We start from the raw sequence: 21920 nt of genomic DNA, 5'->3' as shown, positions 1-21920 counted from the left end.
TTCTCTGTCAATATATGCTTGCAGCCATTTCTGTGTTGCCTTTAGCAAAACTTTACTCACATGGGATATCTAAGATATTGTCTGATGATTTCCACTTTCCGTTGAATCATCTCTCTTTGGAATATGGATCTCTTCCAATCAGTTGGCCAATGAGTTGTGTTCCAAATTTCTTGGCACAGTCTTACAAATTATCTTCATACTTCTATGAAGAAGTAATTACAGAATAAAGCATGCAGAAAGTCTATTTCCAAAATATTATGATGCTATTAGGTGCCATTGAGTGACTCATGTTTTGTTATGTGCCGTGGAGTCGGTTCTGACTCATAGAGAACCTGTAGAGGGTTTCCGAGGCTGTATATCTTTACAGGAGCAGAAAGCCTCATCTTTCTCCCGCGGAACAGCTGGTAGTTTCGAACTGCTGACCCTGAGGTTAGCAGCCGAATTAGTAACCATTACCCTACCAGAGCTCCTTAGCAACCAACAAACAAAAGAAGGAAACACTGCCTAGTGCTGTGCATACCTCACAATCGTTGCTATGTTCTAGCCCATTGTTGCAGCCACTGTGTCAATCTATTTGACTTGGTGGTGGTTATGTGCCATGGAGTCAGTTCTGACTCATAGCGACCCTGTACAGGGTTCCCGAGGCTGTCAATCTTTATGGGAGCAGAAAGGCTCATCTTTCTCCACAGAACAGCTGGTAGTTTCAAACTGCTGACCTTGAGATTAGCAGCCCAACTTATAACCACTATGCTACCAGAGCTCCTTTAGAGTCTTCCAAAATATTAATCAGCCCTTATTGCTAATTTTCTTAAACTAATATACTTTCATTTTAAAGGTAATATGTTAATTATATCACTCCTTCCAATAAAATATATTGTGTATGTACGTAACAAATAAGAACTACACACGTTAAGACCTGAGGGGTTACCGTAAAGAAGAAATTTTATTCTGCATCTCCTGGTTAATTTTTAGTTCTTCTCCTGGTCCACTTTCCTTATGGACAGGTTCAGTTGTCAGACCTGTGACCCATCCTGTAGAGATGAATTACAGTCAGGCACCATTTAGTGTTGCTCATGTTGTTATCATGAGATATAGTATATATTGTGTAGCTGTAACTCCTTTATACATACCCCTTTATCTGCCTACATTAACCTCACTTATCTTAAAGATTCCATTATTTAAAAAAAAAAAATCAAGCTGGAAAATAGTCAAGCCATAAAGAAATCAATTAAGCATTTTATGGTACAGTGAATCCCATGAAAGTCAAATCAATGGGACTGTCTTTTTTTCCCCAAATCTCACAGGTTTTCAGGTTTTGACAGGGTGCAAACTTAAACCACTTCACTAAATTCTTTCTATTAGTGGAAAATATATGAGTTTTCCTTCTCTGCTAGGTTTCTGCCTTATACAGGTTCTGGCTTTTGGAGGTTTTACTATATTATTTTTTGCCTTAAATACTATAGCAGCAACTAAGGAGTATTCTTTCTCATAACAACTGTCATCATTTACCTTACCTGAGTATGTAGATACCACAATTTCATCATAACCATCTTTTCCTACACAGCCACCCTGGATGGATGTGATACTTTCAGACAAAGTCTAAAATAAATTTAAGATAATGTACCCAATTATTAACTAGAAATTTCACAGATATCATGTTAAGTTACAAAACTTATTTTTCTGTTTCCAGACATTCAACATATACTTTTTTGTTGTTGTTAGGTACTATTGAGTCAGCTCCGACACAAAGCAACCCTACGCACAACAGAATGAAAACACTGTCTGATCCTGTGCCATTCTCACAACTGTTGCTATGCTTGAGTCATGGTTGCTGCTACTGTGCCAATTCATCTTCTTGGGGTGGGGGGTGGTGGGGGCTCTTCCTCTTTTCCTCTTTAACTCTGACTCTGCACTTCACCAAGCACGAGGTCCTTCTCCAGGGACTAGAACCTCCTGATAACACAGCTGAAGTATTTACTAAATGCTTACTTATGTATACACTTTAAATTAGAAATAAATCTTGCTTAAACTTCAGAAAATTCTATTGTTTTTAAAATCTGGGGAAAAAGCATTCATAATAACTCAGGAATATTTGTGTGTACCACCCTGCTAACAATGTGGTAATCAAATGAGCAAACATATTGCATATAACAAACGAAAAACACTTTTTTTTTTTCAAATGAAATAAAGCAAAGTTCTAATAATTATGGTCTGGTTTCCTGAATTTCATAGATCACATCCCATGTATTTTTCCAAAGTTTTTTAGATAAACAAGATGATAGTCTCTATGGAATCTTTATGAAATTACTATAATAGAAAGAAACCACAATTTTCAGATGGTTCAAGATTTACAGGTACTTAAAGCTATCTTTTCCAGACTTGTCTTACAATAGGTGTGTCAACTAGGAATCTGTATTTTTATTAAAAAACACTATCCTGGTGTGGCACTGCAGGATAATGCACTAGAATGCAAACTCTGAACGGCAAGGTCAGTGGTTCAAACCCACCAAGCTGTTCCTCAGAAACCTTATATGGAGTCGCTAGGAGTCTGAACTAACTCAATAGGTCAGTGACTTTTAAACTATTTTGAAAACAGTAAATTTTACATTGCAACCAATATACATTCAGACATTCACATACAACGATACAGAACAATGTACATAACTTAAAAAGTCTGTTTTGCAAACAAAGGTCCTGAAAGATTTGTTCCATTCATATCATTATCGTCAACTCTACTTTGAGGATGTCAACTCTACTTCTCAGTGGTACTTTGCATGCCTTCCAACCTGAGCAGCTCATCTCCCAGCAGATGTCCTAGCTGACAGTGTTTCTTTGTTATTCATAAGGCTAACTATTCAGAAGTAATCCTGCCTTTCCTTCTTCCTAGTCTTAGTCTGGAAGTTCCACTAAAACCTGTCCATCATGGATGACCCTGATGGTATTTAAAATACCAGTGACAGAGCTTCCAGCATCACAGCAACATGTAAGCCACCACAGTACGACAAACTGGCAGGCGAGTAGTGGGAACGACCCTATAGGACACAGAATTGCCCCACAGGGTTGACAAGGCTGTCACATCTTTCTTTCCAGGAACAACTATGCGTTGAAGCATCGGCCTTTCAATTAGCAACTGAACACTTAACCATTTGTGCCATCACCCTGTACTGTCTGTAGAATGTATACAATATATGTACAGTATATTGATATACTTTATAATATACTTTGTCTATACACCCAAGCACTTGTGTTTGCTGAGATGCAGTTAAACAAAATTGTGGAGAAGAACCATCACTAAAAAATCAGACAAAGAAAGGAAAGAGTCACAACTGAGTTGTGACTTTTCTTAATTTAAATAGCCTCAGTGATGACTGTAAATGAATTTATTCTCCTGAATGATATAGAATGGGGAAGCTCTGGATTGAAGAGTAACATTTAATAAAAATCAAAGATTCAATTTTTACCGGAGTATTTGTCTATGGAGCTTTATACCTTGGGATAAATAACCTAAACCAGAATTAAAATTTGTGAAATAAAAATTGCTTTTATTATTCTTATATAGCTGGCCCCGGGTAAGTGAGAATTAAAACTGCTGCCCCTCTCAAGATAATTTTGATATTATCTTAACAACATAAATGTTGTTCTAAAAATCATCAGTAGTTTAAAACAACAGTCTCATTTATAGGTCAATCTTGTAGTGTAAAAGTTATATTATAAAATCTAGGCAAAATATATAGTACTTCAGAAATACATAATATTTTAAAACACTATCCATGTTAAAGGCAATAATCATTATTATGCACATACCATGGTAGTCTATGATACAACAGAGATTTTGACAAAATCAAAACAGCAATATTTTAAACCAGACATAAGAGTTTAATACACTTTCATTTAGAGAAATCCAAACCATAGTCATCTCTATAATTACTTGATGATTAATAAACTCATTTAAAATATAGGCTTTTGAAAATGAACTTACCAGATCCCCTCAGAGCAAACCCCCTTCCAAGACTAAGACTCAATGGGAATACACGCTCTGATTGGTGACCACGTTCATCACCCATAAGGGGAAGTGAGGGAAAAACAGCAATGAAGCTGCGAGCTAAGCCCTACAACGTTCAATAGACTCCTGTGAACCTGGGTGGAGACCTGGTTGGCCAGCAGTGTGGCAAGACCTGGGGACTCTTCGGCCCAGAATCAGTGACAGAGGAGTAGAGGGGAGAGTGAAGCGTCCAGCTGATAAGAAGAGAGGGCATATACACAAGAACACCCACACTTGCAATTAATACCCACTTGACCTGGCTTCAATGACTGGATGATCAGAGCTCAACTAGAAGAAGAAAGAAGAGGAAAAAAAGAATAATCTGATACAATTTGATGAATTTGACCTATACCTATGGATGCAGTAGCTCAAAAGAGGGAACAAATCTTTACAGCAAGGATCATTCCCACCCCCTCCATACACAGAGTAGACAGGGATGGGCAACTTGGACATTGGCTACCCAAAGTGAGGGGTCTACCAAGGCAAGAAGTGACTGGCTTACAAGCTTTCAAGAGGGAGCCTAGATCCAGAGGGAATGCAGGAAGGTAGACTCTCCACTGAGTAGTATCCAATCTGTCTAGGCAGGGCTGATGAAAGCAAATGTGGACAGGTCTCTTGTGATACCGTAGTGAATAATTGTTATCGGTACTGATTGTGAGGGTTGTAAATGTAAAGGTAGACATTTTGTAGCAAGGAGGGGAGTGATTAACTTTGCAGTCTAGGAGCAGAGGTCCCTGGGACCATCAAGGGAGAAGAGCGTAGAGTGGGACCCTACCCATAGAAGCAGTGAGGCCAGAGATGTTGGCAGAGACATTGATGTGGAGAGATGGAGTGGCTGGGGACTTTAGACCCAGAGAGAGAGAGAGGGGCTGTGTGCTGACGACCGAGGGGCAGGTGTATAGGGTATACCCTTTGGTTGGTTGATGATGCATGGAGGGGATTATAACCATGGCAATGAAATAACATACGATAGGATGAATGTAAAGCTAATGTTCTCCCATGTAAATTATCACATAATTCACAATAAAACATTTAAAAACAAACAAACAATGAACTCACCTGATCAAATCGTAGGACAGGTTCATTTGCATTATCAAAACTATACACTTCCACCATTCCATCATCTCTCCCAACAAGTAACTCTTTAACCCCATCACCCATGATGTCAAAGCTGTCAATACACAAAATACCTTTAAAAAGTAAATGTGATAGGTTATTACAAAAACAAATAACTTTATCAAGTTTACCAAGTAAAAATGAAAAAAAAAACCACCAAACATATATCAAATAAGAATAGAGACAAAAAACTTTTGAGTCAAATCAGAAGCCCTTCTGTTTTCCATCTATATCTGTTTATTTCAAAGCTTTAAATAATAGTCATGGCTCCTAAAGATACACTTCCAGCCTTTGTCCTGAGCTCCAGACTCATACGAGGGTAAGTTTAAAAGTATTGCTACTAGGGTGCCGGTTCATACATGCACAGGTGTATTCCAAACAAAATGTGTTTAAAAATGGCTTGAGATCTGGCTGCATGCAAGTTCTCAGCAAAGCACTTGTCTTAATCTTGTTAGATGCCTTAAAAAAAAAAAAAAGATACTTGTTGTGTCCATGGGGAAAAAAAAGATTCTGAGGTCAGGGTTAATTATCAAATTTTTAACATAAGTCAAGTAAAGTCTTCCCAAATCACCGAAATTTTGCAACAAGTTTATTGGGGATTCATTTCACATAAACAATAATTTTTAGATAGATCAAGCATTTTTAAGGAAGGTTGGAAAACCTCAAAGATGAGCAAGGTGGAGAGAGGTTAGTTAATTCAGAATGCCATGGAGAATTTTCTTGAAGAATTTTTGGGATTCTAAAGGAATAATCTTAATAGATTTTTTTCTGAAGGACATAGGATGACTGCAGGACTTTATGATGAAAAAGTTTTAAGACTGAAAACCAATGGTCAGAAATAGTCCAAGAAAGTTGTGTCATGGAATTATTTTCCATCTTGACACTGCACCCCTTCATTTTGCAAGGGAAACAAGGCTGACCTATCAGAATTTCATTAGGAAACCTTTTCTCATCCACCCTACAGTCCTGACCTTCAGACTTCTTTCTGATCCCCAAACTTAAAAAACATTTAAAAGGAACACAATTTGAGTTCCTCAAGGATGTTAAAACTGCAATTTTGCTGTGGTGTCAAACAGTACAGAATTATTTGGGGTAGGGTCAGAGATGGAAATACCACCTTCAGAAGTGTACAGACCAAAGGGCAAATAGGTTGTGAAACAATAACGTCACACTGTGACGTTTTTGTAAAGGTTCTATATAGCAGTACTTTTTTACTTACCCTCATATTTTCCAAGCATCTTATTCTTCATCTTCTCCTTGATTATCTGGCATCTGAAACTTTCCATACCCCAAACAACTCTTTATTTCCATTTTCCAGCACCCCTTTAACACTGCTCCTTCCCCAGTCTTCCCATCTCAGTAGACTATAACCCCCTCTCCCAGTTGTATAGGACAAATTTTAGCTTCTTGTTTGATTCCTTTTTCTCATTCCCTACATCAAATTCACTAACAAATCCCACTAGCAAGACTTTCAAAATGCATACTGAAATTGTCTACTTTCATCCATTTTCAGCTACGGTTAGCCTAATCCAGGTTACCAGTATCTGCTGCCTAGACTATAATAAACTATAATAACTATAACAAAAATTACCTAACCTGGCTCAATATTTGACCTGTTCTCACCATCTCACCAAAATTCATTCGCCCAAATATGTTTTCTTGTTAGTAAATTTCATCATGTCATCACCTCTTCTCCCCCTTCCACCCTCAAATTACAATTCTCCAATGACTTCCCATGCTCTTAGACTAAAATCCAGACTTCTTCCAAGGCTTACAAGGACCTATACAGTTTAATCTTACCCTGCCTCTCCAACTTCACACATCATGCTAATGCATGAATTAATTCCTACTGTCCCTCAGATAAGTTACATTTATTTTCACTATAAGTCCTTAACACTTATTTTTTTCCATTTCTAAACATTCCTTTCCCCAAATCTTTACACATTGCTAACTTCTATTTGAATCTCAGCTCCTTCCTTGATCACCTAGTTTGAAAGTAGTTTCCCCTTTCCACCATCATTCTCTAATACACTGCCCCATTATATTTTCTTTAGCTAACTAGTGGAAGCTAACTTGTTTGCTTATTCTCTATCTCCCCTAATAAGCATTTGTTGAAGAAACTAGCAAATACATAAATAAAGAGCCTATACATACAGCCATTTAAACACCTACAATGTCAGGTATAAATTCCTTCTATAGCGCTCTGGTAGCACAGTGGTTACGAATCAGGCTGCTAACCTCAAGGTTGGTAGCTCGAAACTACCAGCTGTTCCATGGGAGAAAGATGAGGCTTTCTGCTCCCATAAAAAACTGCAGCCTCAGAAACCCTGCAGAGGGTCACTATGAGTTGGAACCAACTCCACAGCACTTAACAACAACAACAATAAAGGTATAGGGCCCTGGTGTGGCACTGTAGGATAAGCATTAGGCTGCTAACAGCAAGGTCGGCAGTTCATACTCAGCAGCCGCTCCTCAGAAACCCTACACAGAGTTGCTATTAGAACCTATTTCATGGCACTAAACAACAACATAAAGGTAAAAATTCCTTAGAAAACAGGAATATTCCCTCATCCACTACACTTCTTCCTTGCTTTATACTTAGTAGTACTACATTACAATTAATTCTCTACCCTAGACAGTGAAAATGGATTTTAGTATAGAATGTCATAGGTGTACATTAGCCCATAAAAGCCCATCTATCCCAAACTAAATTATGTTAATGGCACGATAAACTTATACTTATAATTTGTAAATTTACAAATTATGCTAGTAGTATTGATAAATAAACAAGCAGTTGTTGTTGTTGTTATGTGCCGTGGAGTTGATTACAACTCATAGCAACCCTGTACAGGGTTTCCGGGGCTGTAAATCTTTACTGGAGCAGAAAGCAAACAGTAGGTAAGTGTAAAGAAGCTACGAATGGCTGTAAGTCTGCTATCTATATAAGTAAAAAAAAGTATACATTATATAATCTAGGAAATTTTACTTAATAGTCACTGAGGTTTCATAATTTGAGAAACGTACCTCCCCTCTTTTTCTCATTTCGAATTTCCCACTTATGTATTGGATTGGATGTAGTGATTTGAATAAGCCCAAGTTTTCCATCTGATGTTCCAAACAAAAGATCTTCTCCGGAATCACCTAAGTTATAGTTAAAGTCAACATACTATATTTCACAAACTCACACCTTTGTAAAATTAAAATATTTTCACATATATTGGTTTTCATGTAAAAATCTCTACTTTCATATGAAAAAATTATGGGAAACCATATTTGGGAGGATGGCTAGACAGTCGCAGAATTTTAAACAGGAGACAAGACCTCTCCTCACCATCTAATTTTAAGGTAAAAAAGTCAAAAATTTAACCCACTGCTATTAACCCATTACTGTTAGCTACTAGTAATATACAGAAACACAATTCTCTTAATTTTCTTTCTACAATGTTCCACTTTGACTTAATCTTTTTTGTAAGCACATAGTTATGTGCTTTTATTTTAAGAATCTAAAATATTCTGACTTAAGTAACACAATGTCCTTCCTTATTTGATTGTGAAAAATAAAATCCCAATTACCGCCATTTCCATTGTACAGGGCTAAAACAGTAGGTGGTCCAGGAACTTCAACTTCATACATGAGATCAGATCCCTGTAGGAGTACAAGTATTTTAAAACTGAAGCAGAGCACAACTGTATTGCAGTCACCAGACAATCAGCCCCTTTGTACACGAGGGGGGATTAGTTGTAGAACCCCTAGGATACCAAAATCTACAGATGCTCAAGTCCCTTACGGATAATGCCACAGTATTTACATCCTTCTACACACATCCTTCCACGTACTTTAAATGATCTCTGTTCCTGTTTAAGTGCCATCAAGTTGGTTCCAACTCACAGAGACCCTGTTTAGGGTTTCCGAGGAGTCTCAGCTGGTGAATTTGAACTGCTGACTTTGTGGTTAGCAGTCCAGTGCTTATCCTATGATGCCACACAAGGACTCCTTAAATTGTCTCTAGATTACTTATAATATCTAATACAATGTAAGTACAACCTAAGCAGCACCTTATGCTCCCACTCAGTCTTTGAGGAATTGTTTTGACAACTTAATTGCTCCCTTTTCCTCAACCTCTCAATACTTTCAATTAACAATTGTTTGACTTTGTGGCTGTAGAACCTACAGCCATGAGGGACAACTGTAATGGTTACAAGCGTAACTTGCTCTAAAAAGTCTGAGCCAGATATGTACCTGAAAAGAAAGGTAGTATCTATATTCAAACAGAATTTTTAATGACAATAGAACTGCTGAAAAAATAAGTTGTTCATATTATCATACATTTTTATTGTTAGGTGCTGTTATGTTATTTTCTATATATAGCAACCCCATGTGACTGAGTAGAACTGTCCCATAGAGTTTTCTAGGCTGTGCTTTTTACTGGAATAACCTTTCAGTTAGCAATTGAATGCTTAACTATTGCAACACCAAGTCTCCTTTAACTTAAATTACAGGCTATGAAATTCCAAAGATGGAGAAAGTCTGTGGTGATATGGATTTCATAGATACACTTTTTGTTTAACTTCAGCAATTACTAAATTTCCGACTCAATTAATCTACCTGTTACGTATTATTTACATTTAAATGTTATCTTAATAGTCCTGTAGTATATGTGTACATGCATCTCATATTAAGTCACTTTCAAAAGGATACTATCATCATTATTACTAATAAAAATGACCTTAAGCAATTGCTTTAGCCATTTAACATAAACTGTGAGGACAATAAAGTGATTGCTGTCTTCTCTTCTATTACTCAATTATTTATCCAACAGATATTTACTCCATACCTACTCAGTTTCACATACTATCATGAACACTAGAGAAATTCCAATTTTATACCCATGATCTTAACTATTCCTTGTTAAAGTCTAATACCCTCTTCTCCAAGTCAATTTTTTCCTTTAATAAGACTGGGGGAGGGGAGTGGTGCAGTAATCAGACAAAAAGCAGAAAAGTTGGGCTAGAGGAATCTCTGGAGAATACTAGTTTAGAAACGACTGATGGGGGGGAAAAAACCGCATCATTTATCTTTCATGTATGCCTTTCCAAAAACTGTCCAAAGACTGCAAATACAGTTACTTCATGTACAAAAAAACCCTCCCAATTTGTCTATTGATATATTTTTTCAATTTCCAGATATAATTTTATGTAAGGCAGTTATAGCACTGGTCACTAAAAGTTTATTTCACATATACATTGCTCATTAATATTCATTTATCTAAATTATACAAAATTATGAAAAAACGAATAGCAGTAACCTGTAAAACTCTGAGCACTCTATCCTGGCAAGCCAAGACGGGTGTAATACGAGGTAATCTTTCCACTGGAAAACAGATGATATCATTGATTTTGTCCCCAGAAAGGTAATAATGTTGGTCTTTGCAATCACAATAATGGTTATAGATGTAACTTGCACTGAGAAAGAGGTCTGAGCCAGATATGTGCCTGAAAAAATTAAAATAGTAATTTAAGATATCCCTGTATTTAAAATAAGCAGAGATATACTCCTGATATTTTCCAGAGACAAAAACAAAAGTTTGCTATCATTTTATTACAAACTTAAAAAATAGATCTTTTTTTAAAAAATTTCCCCCATTTAATTTCTAGCCTTTTCAATATAAAGCTGCTTTGATTTTGAAAAGTGAAAATGAGGCATCTAAAAAGGTCTCAATCAGGCTCCTTAATAAAAACTAAATTCAGAAAAATTGGAAATAAGAGGACAGATGATCATCTAACTTTCTATAGCTAAAAACAACATGTACTACGTGCCAATCACCATTCTAAGTGACTTACAGGTATTCACTCATTTAAGCATCACACTAATAACAACAACCTTATAAGCTTGTTGTTAAATGCTGTTGAGTTGGTTCAGACTTACAGCAAACCTGTATAGAGTTTCCTCATTCTTCCTCACAAAACCTCTGATTTTCTGATTTACAGTCCAGTGCTTATCCAGAGCCACTGAAGTTAGGGACCACCATTATGCCTTTTTACAAGTAGATAATAAAATGTTAACTTGATTAACAACACAAAATTAGTAAGTAGTTGAGGAATTTGCAACCCAAGTAGTTGAGTTCTAGAGTTACCTTTTTTACTACCACACTAAATTGCCTGAAGAAGACTATTTGAAGTCAATGTACTTTAAATCAAATGATTAACAGCGGAAAAAGGTTTGGTTAGAGTTTCATCTTGAAAAAAGAAATGGAAATAAGTTAATTCCAATTTAACAAAATTTAGGCAACAATCACAACTATGTTTTAATTCTTAGACTGGCAAGTTTTCATTTGGGGTAAACCGTGACAAAAACTATATACTAGTGTAATAAGTCTTTTATTATAACATAGCTTTCACATGACCACAAACTAGGCCATTTTATTTGAAGGCTTGAGCAATTTCTCCACCTTTAAGGAGTCCTGTCGCTCCGCTGGAGAAAGATGAGGCTTTCTACTCCCGTAAGGATTTACACCCTCGGAAACCCTTTACAGGGTCACTATGGGTTGGAACCAACTCCACGGCACATAACAACAACAACAACAACAACAAGGACTCCTGGTATGGCACTGTGGGTTAATGTGCCAGACGGCAAAGGTGTTTATTTAAGTGGCCTCACACTTTGTGACTCTGTATATGATTTCAATACTCCTATTAATATCACTTAGGAGTCCTGGTGTGGTGTTGCAGGAAGAGCACTGGATTGCTAACTGCTAGGTTGGCAGCTCAAACTCACCAGTCACTCCTTGGAAACCCTATGATGTTAAATGCCATCAAGTCAGTTTCGACCCATAACGACTAGAACCACCGACCCTGCAGTTCAAACTGACTTTGCAGTCCAGTACATTAATCCACAGCGCCACACCAGGACTCCTATACAGGGTCGCTATGAGTAGGAACTGAATCTACATCATTTGTATCAATCTTATAGAAGCCCAGATTTTTTCAAGATTTTTCATTGCATTTTGAATCAACCTACATTACATTAGCAGAAGTACCATGTGGTAAACAATTTTGTTGAAAAGAGTAGGAATAGCAGCAGTGAATAAGTGAGAATGGCAAATACTTTTGTAGTGCTATAGCCTGTGCAGTCTTACAGCTGTAGGGATGCAGATAATAAACATGCCAAATTGATTAACACACCTTTTCATTTCACCTCTGCCACTCCAGCAAAAACTCTGATGGCACTAAAGAGACTGTAGGTGTTAAGTGCCATTGGGTTGGTTCCAACTGTATACAGTTTCTGAGGAGCAGCTGGTAGGGCTTGTGATTAGCAGTTCAGCGCTTATCCTACAGTGCCACACCAGGACCCCTAATTTTTCTCACACTTCTAGTTATATACCTCTCTGAATGTAGTGGTATGCCAATAAGAAATACATTACAGCTTGAAATCTAAAACCCACTTTCCTTTTAGTATTTTATAATCATCATTGGCCATACACCTACCTATCTACAAAAACATTTCAAGTGTTATACTTGAACCAACCACTAAAATTACTTCCACTCGCAATCTTTAAACTCTTATCTTATTTCATCAGGCCCATTTTACAGTTCATTTGGTCACTCTACAGATGTGTGGACAGCTGTGCATTATACGGCACTCTGAACTAAATCAGTAGTTCCCAAACTCAGGCCTGGCTGCTTTCACATTAAGCTACAGCAGATTCAAATGATGAACTATTTTTTAACACACTCTTGGTTATTCTGATTTAGAAAGCAAACTGGTCTTGTGTTTGCTCGTTTTTTAAGTTTTCCAGACGATTATCATAATTAATAGGTTTGAGAAACAATGGATTATATGAAATTGAAAGCCTTGTCCGTCTTTCCATGATTTAAAATCTAAACTTTTAACAGCAAAATTTCACACATCAGAAGGCTTAAAAGTTTTAAGTGAATTAACTTTTTACTTAGAGGCTACTTGATTCACCTGAAGTATACCCTATTTGCAGTCCTGGCGTGGCACTGTAGAGTAAGCACTAGACTGCCAACCACAAGGCTGGTGGTTCAAACCCAGCAGCTACTCCTTGGAAACCCTAAACAGGGTCACTATGATTTGGAACTGACTCCAAGGCACTTAACAACAGGAGTGATAACACTGATGGCCAGCTTTTACCAAAATAAAGGTTAACAAATACCCTAATGATCAGAACAGCCAAGAAAGAAGAATCTAAATCTGGAGATTTCTTTCACGTTATCTCTTTTCCTTGGTCATGAATCATGATACTGAACCAAGAAATAAATGAATGTGTAAATATTATAAAGGTCTTAAAAAGAAAATAACTTTTCAATAGCCAATCAGCTACAGCAACCCTACAGGACAAAGTAGAACGCCACATAGGGTTTCCAAGGCAATAATCTTTAGAGAAGCAGATTGGTATGTCTTTCTCCAGTGAAGCAACTAATGAATTCAAACCACCACCTTTTCCATTGGAAGTTAAGTGTTCCACCAGGGCTCCTATAGTACCTCCATTGCCATCCAGCTGATTTGGACTCACAGTGACTCAGTAAGATGGAATAGAACTGCTTTTTAACGTTTCCAAGGCCACCTTACCTTTCTCCCTTAGAGCACCTGATGAATTTAAACTGCCAACCTTTGGGAGTTAGCTGTCCAATGCTTAACCCACTGCACCACCAGGGCTCCTTAAAATACCTTTTGTTACTGTTGTGTGCCACTTCTAGCAATCATGTATAGGGCCTCTGGAAGTGGCTGGTAGGTATGAACTGTGGTTACCAATCCAGTGCTTATCCTACTGTACCACACCATAGTTCACAAAGTATTTTTAGTCAGTTGTATTTCCCCAAAAACCTTTTAACAGATATTTCATCAGATGCTCTATATCCATCGCAAGCCCACTACGGTCCAGTCAATTTGACTCATAGAAACCATGTAGGAGAGTAGAATGCCCCATAGGTTTTCAGGGCCGGAGTCCTGGTGTGGCGCTGTAGGATAAGCACTGCACTGCTAACTGCAAGGTTGGCAGTTCAAATCCTCAAGCCACTCCTCAGAAACCCTATCTAGGATCAGTATGAGTTAGAACTGACTCAATGGCACCGAATAACAACAAAGTCTTTATGGAATCTGATTGCCACATTATTCTCCCACTGAGCAGTTGGTGGGTCTGAATTGCCAACCTTTAGGTTAGAGCCCAAAACTTAACTACTGTACCACCAATGACACTTTATAACTATTCAAAGTATTGTCAATGGATATATACAAACAAAAGGAAAACAACACACATACATAGCTTTGATGCTTTCAGTGAGGTTTGTTTCGAAAGAGAGAAACTGTTTTCCTCTCTTTGTAAAGCCTCTAATTTCAGATCCTGTAGCAATAAAAATTTTTTCCTGGGGCGTGTTAAGAACCCCTCCTAGCTCCAGCCTTGCAATCTTCTGCCCAGGTAATGTTTTAAACACTGCCTGCAAAAATAATTAGAGAAAAAAAATTATTAGGTGCATACAGTGTTTTATTGTAAACATTTGTATAGGGTCTTTTTTTACCATAAAAAAAATGCTATGATTTTAGATTTACAAAATGTTAAAGTTCCATTATGTGGAAGTACTTTGTTAGAAATCTATTTTAGTGAATGTTTGGCTATTTTTACTAAAAGTCTTAAACTTTGGAATATTTATTCTTACATATTAGAACATATTTCAATGATACCATTAAATTCTAAACCCCTCTACTCAAAGCAGGGCTCACAGTAAGCAGCAGCACTGGCAGCACAGGTTATTAAAAGCTTATTAAAACCAGAATCTCAGATCCCACTCAAAATCTACTGGATAAGAAGCTGCAGTCTCACAAGATTCCCCAGGTGCTTTCACAGTAAATTTTGAGAAGCACTGGTTTAAATACTGTCATTATCTACCCCAAAACAAACACTAAATCCACTGCCATCAAGTTAATTCCAACTCAGGGTTTCTTTATAGGAATGGGAAGATTCACCTTTGTCTCGCAGAGCAGCTGGTGGGTTTGAACTCCTAACCTTGCAGTTAGCAACTTAACACCTAACTCACAGCACCACTAGGGCTCCTATCTATGGTGAAGAAATAAATTCTATCAACCACAGAAGCTTGGACTAATACTTCAGGCACCAGATCTGAATGTAGGCCAGCCACATGCACAAGGCGCAGCATGTGAGACCTTGGACAGGATAGAGCTAATCAGTGCCTGGACTCATGGCCCACAGAAACTGTAAGATAACATATGTAGATGGGCTTCTTTTAAGTGTGTCAGATATTATTTAATGTCTCTTCTAGCCAGAGTTTTTGTAAATTCCCACAATCAAATTTTCCTGATGGGTCTGAGTAAGAGAAGGTGGGAGAAAGAAGTTAATGACAGGATAATATGATTCAGCGGTGAATGATTATTAACAGAGTTCACTGAGATTGTAAAAACTGTAACTCTAACATGGTTATGCTGTTGTTAAGTGCCATCAAGTCGGTTCCAACCCATAGTGACCCTGTATAGGGTTCCCAAGGAGCAGATGGTTAGCTTGAACCGCTGACCTTGTGTTTCAAACCGACTTTGCAATCCAGCACATTAACCCACAACACCACACCAGGATGCCAACATGGGTATAAAAGGACCCATCTCAGAAAGCTGGAGGGGGAATCTCACTACCATCAAAGAATGAGAACCAGGAGTGGAGCATGTCCTTTGGACCCTGAGATCCCTATGCATGAAACCAACTCCACCCAGGGACAGAAAGTTGTTGACACCAAGGAAGTTGCAGAGGAGCAGCAGGAGAACCAAGAGTCAGAGCACCAGAGAGAGTGGTAAACTTCCCAGCCCAAGGTGCAAGTACAACCAAATGATTTGGGGCAGGAGGCTTGCTCGGGTGAGGAAGGTTTGCTGGCCCACAGAGCTAGAATCAAGTGCTTTCAGGTGAGGCTTAGGGTGGAGCGGTGTGTCCTGTGAACATTTATCAGCAGCTTTTAAAAGAGCTTAAACAGGGGCTAGGCAGGGAGAGGCATATGTGTGAACAAGGCTGCGGAGAAGCTGGAAGAATGATGCCTGTTCTGAGCCTGAATTGTACCCTGCTAACTTCCCTAATAAACTTCTGGTGTGACACTGTAGGATCAGCACTGGAATGCAAACCAACCATAAGGCTGGCAGTTCAAACCCACCAGTTGCTGCTCAAAAACCCTACACTGAGTCGTTGTAAATCGGAACCGACTTAACGGCACTTAGCAACAACTTCCCTAAAAAGCCCCTAACTGTGAGTATGGTGTCTGAGTTGTGTGGCCATTGCAATGAAATATCAAACCCAGCTGAGAAGTAGAGTGCTGTAGGTAAGGATGATATGCTGCTCATTTTTGTCCCCTAAATTTAAGTTCATTTATTACACAGCATAGAAAACAAATACATCAAAACAGGATGCCAAAGGTGTTATTCAGTTAGCTACACATGACTTCTGTGTTGTATGCTGCCTCATATTCTTTCCCTAAAATCCCACTTCTGCTGTTGTTAGGAGCTGTCAAGTTGGTTCTGACTCATAGTGACTATGCACAACCAAACAAAATACTGCATGGTCCTGGCATCATCCTCACAAATGTTATATATATTTAAGAAAATTTTGAACCTAAGATTATTCAGTAAGTAGTGAGTTTCTTCTTCATCAAAACATTTTTTTAAATTATTATCTTCCGGAAAAAAACCCTATACTTACCACTGCTTCTCCTTTCTTCACTCCAAAACACATAACTACCCCATCTTGATCTCCAATAACCACCTGTAATAGATTCAAGAGACCTAAAATTATTCTTGTGCCCTATTAATCGTGGAGTTCTGGTGTGGCACTGTAGGATAAGCACTGGACTGCAAGGTTGGTTTGAATCGCAAGGGTGGTGGTTCGGAAACTCTATATAGAGTCACTATGAGTTAGAACCAACTTGACAGTACTTAACAACATAAATTGTATATGGGGAAAATAAGGCTGTTAATACATAAGCTATTTAAAAGTAGAGATCAGATAACCTAGAAAAGCTCTCATCGTCCCTGCCCTCCTCCCCACAAAAATTCTCCAAAGAATGAATAAAGTACAAAAAAAGAAACATTGTGGAAATTGTTGACTATATAATTTTGATTCTAAAATATAAAGAGAACAAGAAAATAAGGACATAAATTACAGGGTGACAATTTCTTTTCTTAAATAGAGCATAAGAACTAAGATTACTTTCAAAGCAAAGTATTAAAAAAAAGTTACAACTGACCTAGTTGATAATTTAAAACATTTTTTAAATGAAAATTTCAAGGATACTATAATAAATTCCAACTTCAACAATTAACATGTGGTCAATAAGTTATTTTGAAATTTATATATTAAAAAAAAAACCCACTGCAGTAGAGTTGACTCTGACTCAAACCTTTGATCAAATATTCAAAAGAGTGTGTAATCCCTCTGTTGTTGTTGTTATGTGCCGTGGAGTCGGTTCCGACTCATAGCGACCTTATACAGGATTTCCAAGTCTGTAAACCTTCATGGGAGCAGAAAGCCTCATCTTTCTCCCGTGAAACAGCTGGTAGTTTCGAACTGCTGACCTTGAAGTTCACAGCCTGATTCGTAACCACTATGCTACCAGACCTCCTGTAACCCCTCTAGAAAGCTAAAAAAAAATCAACGGCCAAAGAGCATGTCTTCTTATAAAATCAAGTTTTTGTTATTTTCCTTTTTGAGAATTGTTTAATGTTCTGGATTCCAAAAATGAGAAAACCAATGAAGGTCATAGATATAAATATGTATGTTGTTGCCCTTAGGTATCATCGAGATAGTTCTGACCCATAGTGACCTAGTGACCTTGTACAATGGAGTAAAACTCTATACCATTCTCACAATCATTGCTACGCTTGAGCCAATTTCTGAAGCCACTGTGCGAATGCATCTCATTGAGCTGCTTCTTACCTGATTTCCATCTACTTTACCAAGCATGATGCCCTTCTCCAGAAAATGGTCTCTCCTCCTGATAACACGTACACAAAGTATGTGTGATACGAGGTCTCACCATCTTCACTTCTAAAGGAGTATTGTGGCTATACTTCTTCCAAGGCAGATTTGTTCATTCTTCTAGAAGTCCATGTTATACTTAACATTCTTCACCAACACCATAATTAAATGCATCAGTTCTTCTTTAGTCTTCCGTTATCCAGCTTTTGAATGCATATGAGACAACTGAAAAATACCATGACTTGGGTCACCTTAGTCCTCAAAGTTACACCTCTGCTTTTTAACTTTTTTTTGGAGGGTCCTACAACATAGGAAACTTTAGTCGTCACTGCTGCTTGAGGAGAAACGTCAACTCGTCCAATCTCATTTTAATATGCTGGTGTCTTGGGCTTCAGCCAGTTCCCTGGCGATCCGCTCTGGTTCATCCTGCTGCTGCTTCTCCTCTGCCCGAGGCTTTAGGTAAATGTAGAGCTTGGCTCCGTAGGCCAGGCAGAGGAACAGGGAAAAGCAGCAGGCAAGCTTGCTGAGTGGAAAGACCTGCACCAGGGGCAGCATCTTGTCCCTGACCTTCGCACTGGAAGCACAATCCACAGGCGGAAAAAGACGCCTCAGGGTCTAGAATCTGATTTTTAACATTTTAAAGAGGTCTCTTGCAGCAGATTTGCTAAGTGCAATAAGCAATTTGATTTCTTGACTGCTACTTCAATGGACACTGTGGATGCAAGTTAAATGAAATCCTTGACATGTTCAATCTTTTCTCCATTTATCATGATGTTGCTAATTGATCCAGTTGTGATAATCCATACTAAAGACTCTAGTCTTTGGTCTTCATCACTAAGTGCTTCAAGTTCCTTTGCTTTCAGCAAGCAAAGGTGTATCATTTGCATATTGCAGATTGTTCATGAATCTTCCTCCAATCCTGATGCCTCATTCTTCATGTAGTCCAACTTCTCAGTTATTTGTTCAGCATACAGATTGAATTAAAATGGTTGAAGGATACACACCCTGATGCATACCTTTCTTGATTTTAAATCATGCAGTATTCCCTTATTCTGTTCAAATGATTGCTTCTTGGTCTTTGTATAGCTCCTCATGAGCACAATTAAGTAGTCTTTCTTTACATGGTTATCCATAATTTGTTATAATCCACATACTCAAATGTCTCTTCATAGTCAATAAAACACAAGTGAACATCTTTCTGGTATACTCGGATTTCAGCCAAGATCCATCTGATATCAGGAAATGTACCCCTGCTCCACATCCTCTTCTGAATTCAGCTTGAATTTCTGATAGTTCCCTAGAAATGTACTGCTGTAACCATTTTGAATTATCTTTAGCAAAACATCACTTATGTGTGATGTTTATGATACTATTGAATAATTTCCACATTTGGCTAGATCACCTTTCTTTGGAATGGACATGAATATGGATTTCTTCCAGTCGACTGGCAGGTACCTGTCTTCTAGCACTGCATCCATTTTTTGAAATATTAGTAGTCTGTCAACTCCTGGAGCCTTATTTTTTCGCTAACGCCTTCAGTGAGGCTTGGACTTCTTCCTTCAATACCATTACTTTTGATCATGGAATGGTTAGTGTCAACTAATTCTTGTTGGTACAGGGACTGTGTATTCCTTCCATCTTCTTTTTTTTAAAGTTTTTTATTGTGATTTGAGTGAAAGTTTACAGGGCAGATCATCAGTTTTACATTCAACAAACCATATACTTTGTTTCATTACAATGATTATAATCCCCTCCATGTATCATCAGTTAACAGTATTTCTCTCAATTCAGTTTACCCTTTTTTTTTTTTTTTTTAACACTCAGGCACATAATAATTTAAACAACCAAAGGGCACATTCTGCAAGTCTGCCTCCTGGCCACCAGCTCTAAGTCCCTCTCTTCCCATGAATCTAGAATCCTCAGGTACTCCCTTTCTCCATGTCCCCATCTCTGCCTCCATCTCTGGTGTCACTGCTTATTTGGATAAGGTCTCGCATTCAGCTTGTGCTCTTCTTCCTTGATGGTCCTAGGGTCCTTTGTTTCTGGACTGTAAGACTAACTACTCCCTGGTTTTGTTACAAAACTTCTACCTTTACAGTTGTGACAGTCTCAATTAGTCATGATAACAATTATTCACTACTGAATCATAAGAATCTTATCTCCATCTCTTTTAACCAGACCCATCTAGACAAGATGAAAACTATATTCAGTGGGGATTCTTTCTTCCCCGCACATTCTTAAACTAAACTTCCTCTCAAAACCTTATAAGCCAGTCACTTCATGCCTTTATTGCGCCCTCATTTTAGGTAGCCAATGTCTAGGTTGCCCGTCCCTATCTACCCTGTGTACAGAGGGGATAGCATAGATATTTAATGTGGAGACTCCTTCCCTCTCTGTTGGTATTTTGAGCAACTACATCAAGTATAGGTCAAGTTCATTAAATTATAGCAGTTTACCCTCATTTCCTTTATCAAAAATTTTTTTATTTTTATTTTTTATCAACCTCTATTTGAGTTCAGATTATCAAGCCATTGAGGCTAGGTCAAATGGGTACTATCTGCAAGTTTGGGTGTTCTTGTGCATCTCCCCTCACTTCATATCAGCTGGATGCTTCACTCTCAGCTCCTTCCATCTTCTTTTGATGCTGTCTGCATCATTCAATATTTTACCCAGAGAATATTTCAATATTGCAAGTTGAGCCTTCAATTTTTTGCTTCAGTTTTTTTCAACTTAAGAAATAATGAGCATGTTCTTTCCTTTTTGGTTTCTAACTCCAGGTCTTTGCATAATTCATTACAATACTTGATTTAGCTTTTTCAAGCTGCCTTTTGAAAGCTCCTGTTCAGCTCTTTCATTTTTTTCCCCTTATACTTTAGATGCAGTTAGGGTGTGGCACCATAGGATAAGCACTGGACTTCTAACCTCAGGTCAATGGTTCAAACCCACCAGCTGCTCCTTGAAAACCCTATATAGGGTTGCTATGAGTCGGAACCAACTTGATGGTGCTTAACAACAACATCTTTAGCTATTCTGCAGTCAACAACAAGTTTCAGAGTCTCTTCTGAGATCCATTCGGTCTTTTCTTTCTTTCCTGTCTTTGTAATGACTTTTACTTTCTTCCTGTATGATGTTCTTGGTGTCATCCTCTGGTCTTCGGTCATTAGCAGAATGGCAAGACTTCATCTCTCATACTCTGAGCACGTGACACAAGGTACCAGTCCCTGGAGAAGGAGATTATGCTTGGTTAAAGTGAAGGGTCAGCGAAAAGGAGGAAGCCCCCCAATAAGATGGGCTGACACAGAGCCAGCAGCAATAGACTCCAGCATAACAATCATTGTGAGCATGGTGCAGGATCAGGCAATTTCATTCTGGTTGTACATGGGGTCGCTAAGAGTCAGAACCATCTCAACAGCACTGAACAACAATCTTTATAAAAGCAGTCACATATTTCTCCCATGGAGTGGCTGGTGGATTCAAAATGTTGACCTTTTGAGTCTCAGATGACTGTTTAGCTACAGTGACACCAGGACCCCAGTCACCAAGTCACCAGTGGGTTAAAATAATTGCTGATGACTGGTAAGAATCAAAACAATGACACCAAACTAAAGATAGTCCTGGGCTATGAAAATCCATGCAACCTGGTAAAACCTATTATATTAAAATTTTGAAGTATATACAAATGATTCATAATAACATGTAGGCAGTACTTTGCAATACACATTAAAACATTATTACTATATTATGTAAAAGATGTTTTAGTGCATCAAAAAGTGTTTTTT

At 38.0% G+C, this 21920-nt stretch overlaps 1 protein-coding gene across 1 annotated transcript in view; it reads right to left on the bottom strand.

Moving 5' to 3' along the window:
• The window catches only part of BBS7 (Bardet-Biedl syndrome 7), a 54601-nt gene that overhangs the window by 24441 nt on the left and 8240 nt on the right, over positions 1 to 21920 (bottom strand). The window contains exons 3-10 of the mRNA XM_006866274.1: positions 16867 to 16929; positions 14439 to 14614; positions 10465 to 10651; positions 8732 to 8804; positions 8183 to 8299; positions 5102 to 5232; positions 1515 to 1599; positions 929 to 1031 (exon numbers count right to left, since the gene is read on the bottom strand). Of these exons, the coding sequence (XP_006866336.1) occupies positions 929 to 1031; positions 1515 to 1599; positions 5102 to 5232; positions 8183 to 8299; positions 8732 to 8804; positions 10465 to 10651; positions 14439 to 14614; positions 16867 to 16929 (935 nt within the window). The remainder of the gene's footprint in view (positions 1 to 928; positions 1032 to 1514; positions 1600 to 5101; positions 5233 to 8182; positions 8300 to 8731; positions 8805 to 10464; positions 10652 to 14438; positions 14615 to 16866; positions 16930 to 21920) is intronic.

Source organism: Chrysochloris asiatica, unplaced genomic scaffold, assembly GCF_000296735.1.
Source record: "Chrysochloris asiatica unplaced genomic scaffold, ChrAsi1.0 scaffold00088, whole genome shotgun sequence".
Classification (NCBI taxonomy): Eukaryota; Metazoa; Chordata; class Mammalia; order Afrosoricida; family Chrysochloridae; genus Chrysochloris; species Chrysochloris asiatica.
This window is presented reverse-complemented; position numbering and strand designations above follow the sequence as displayed.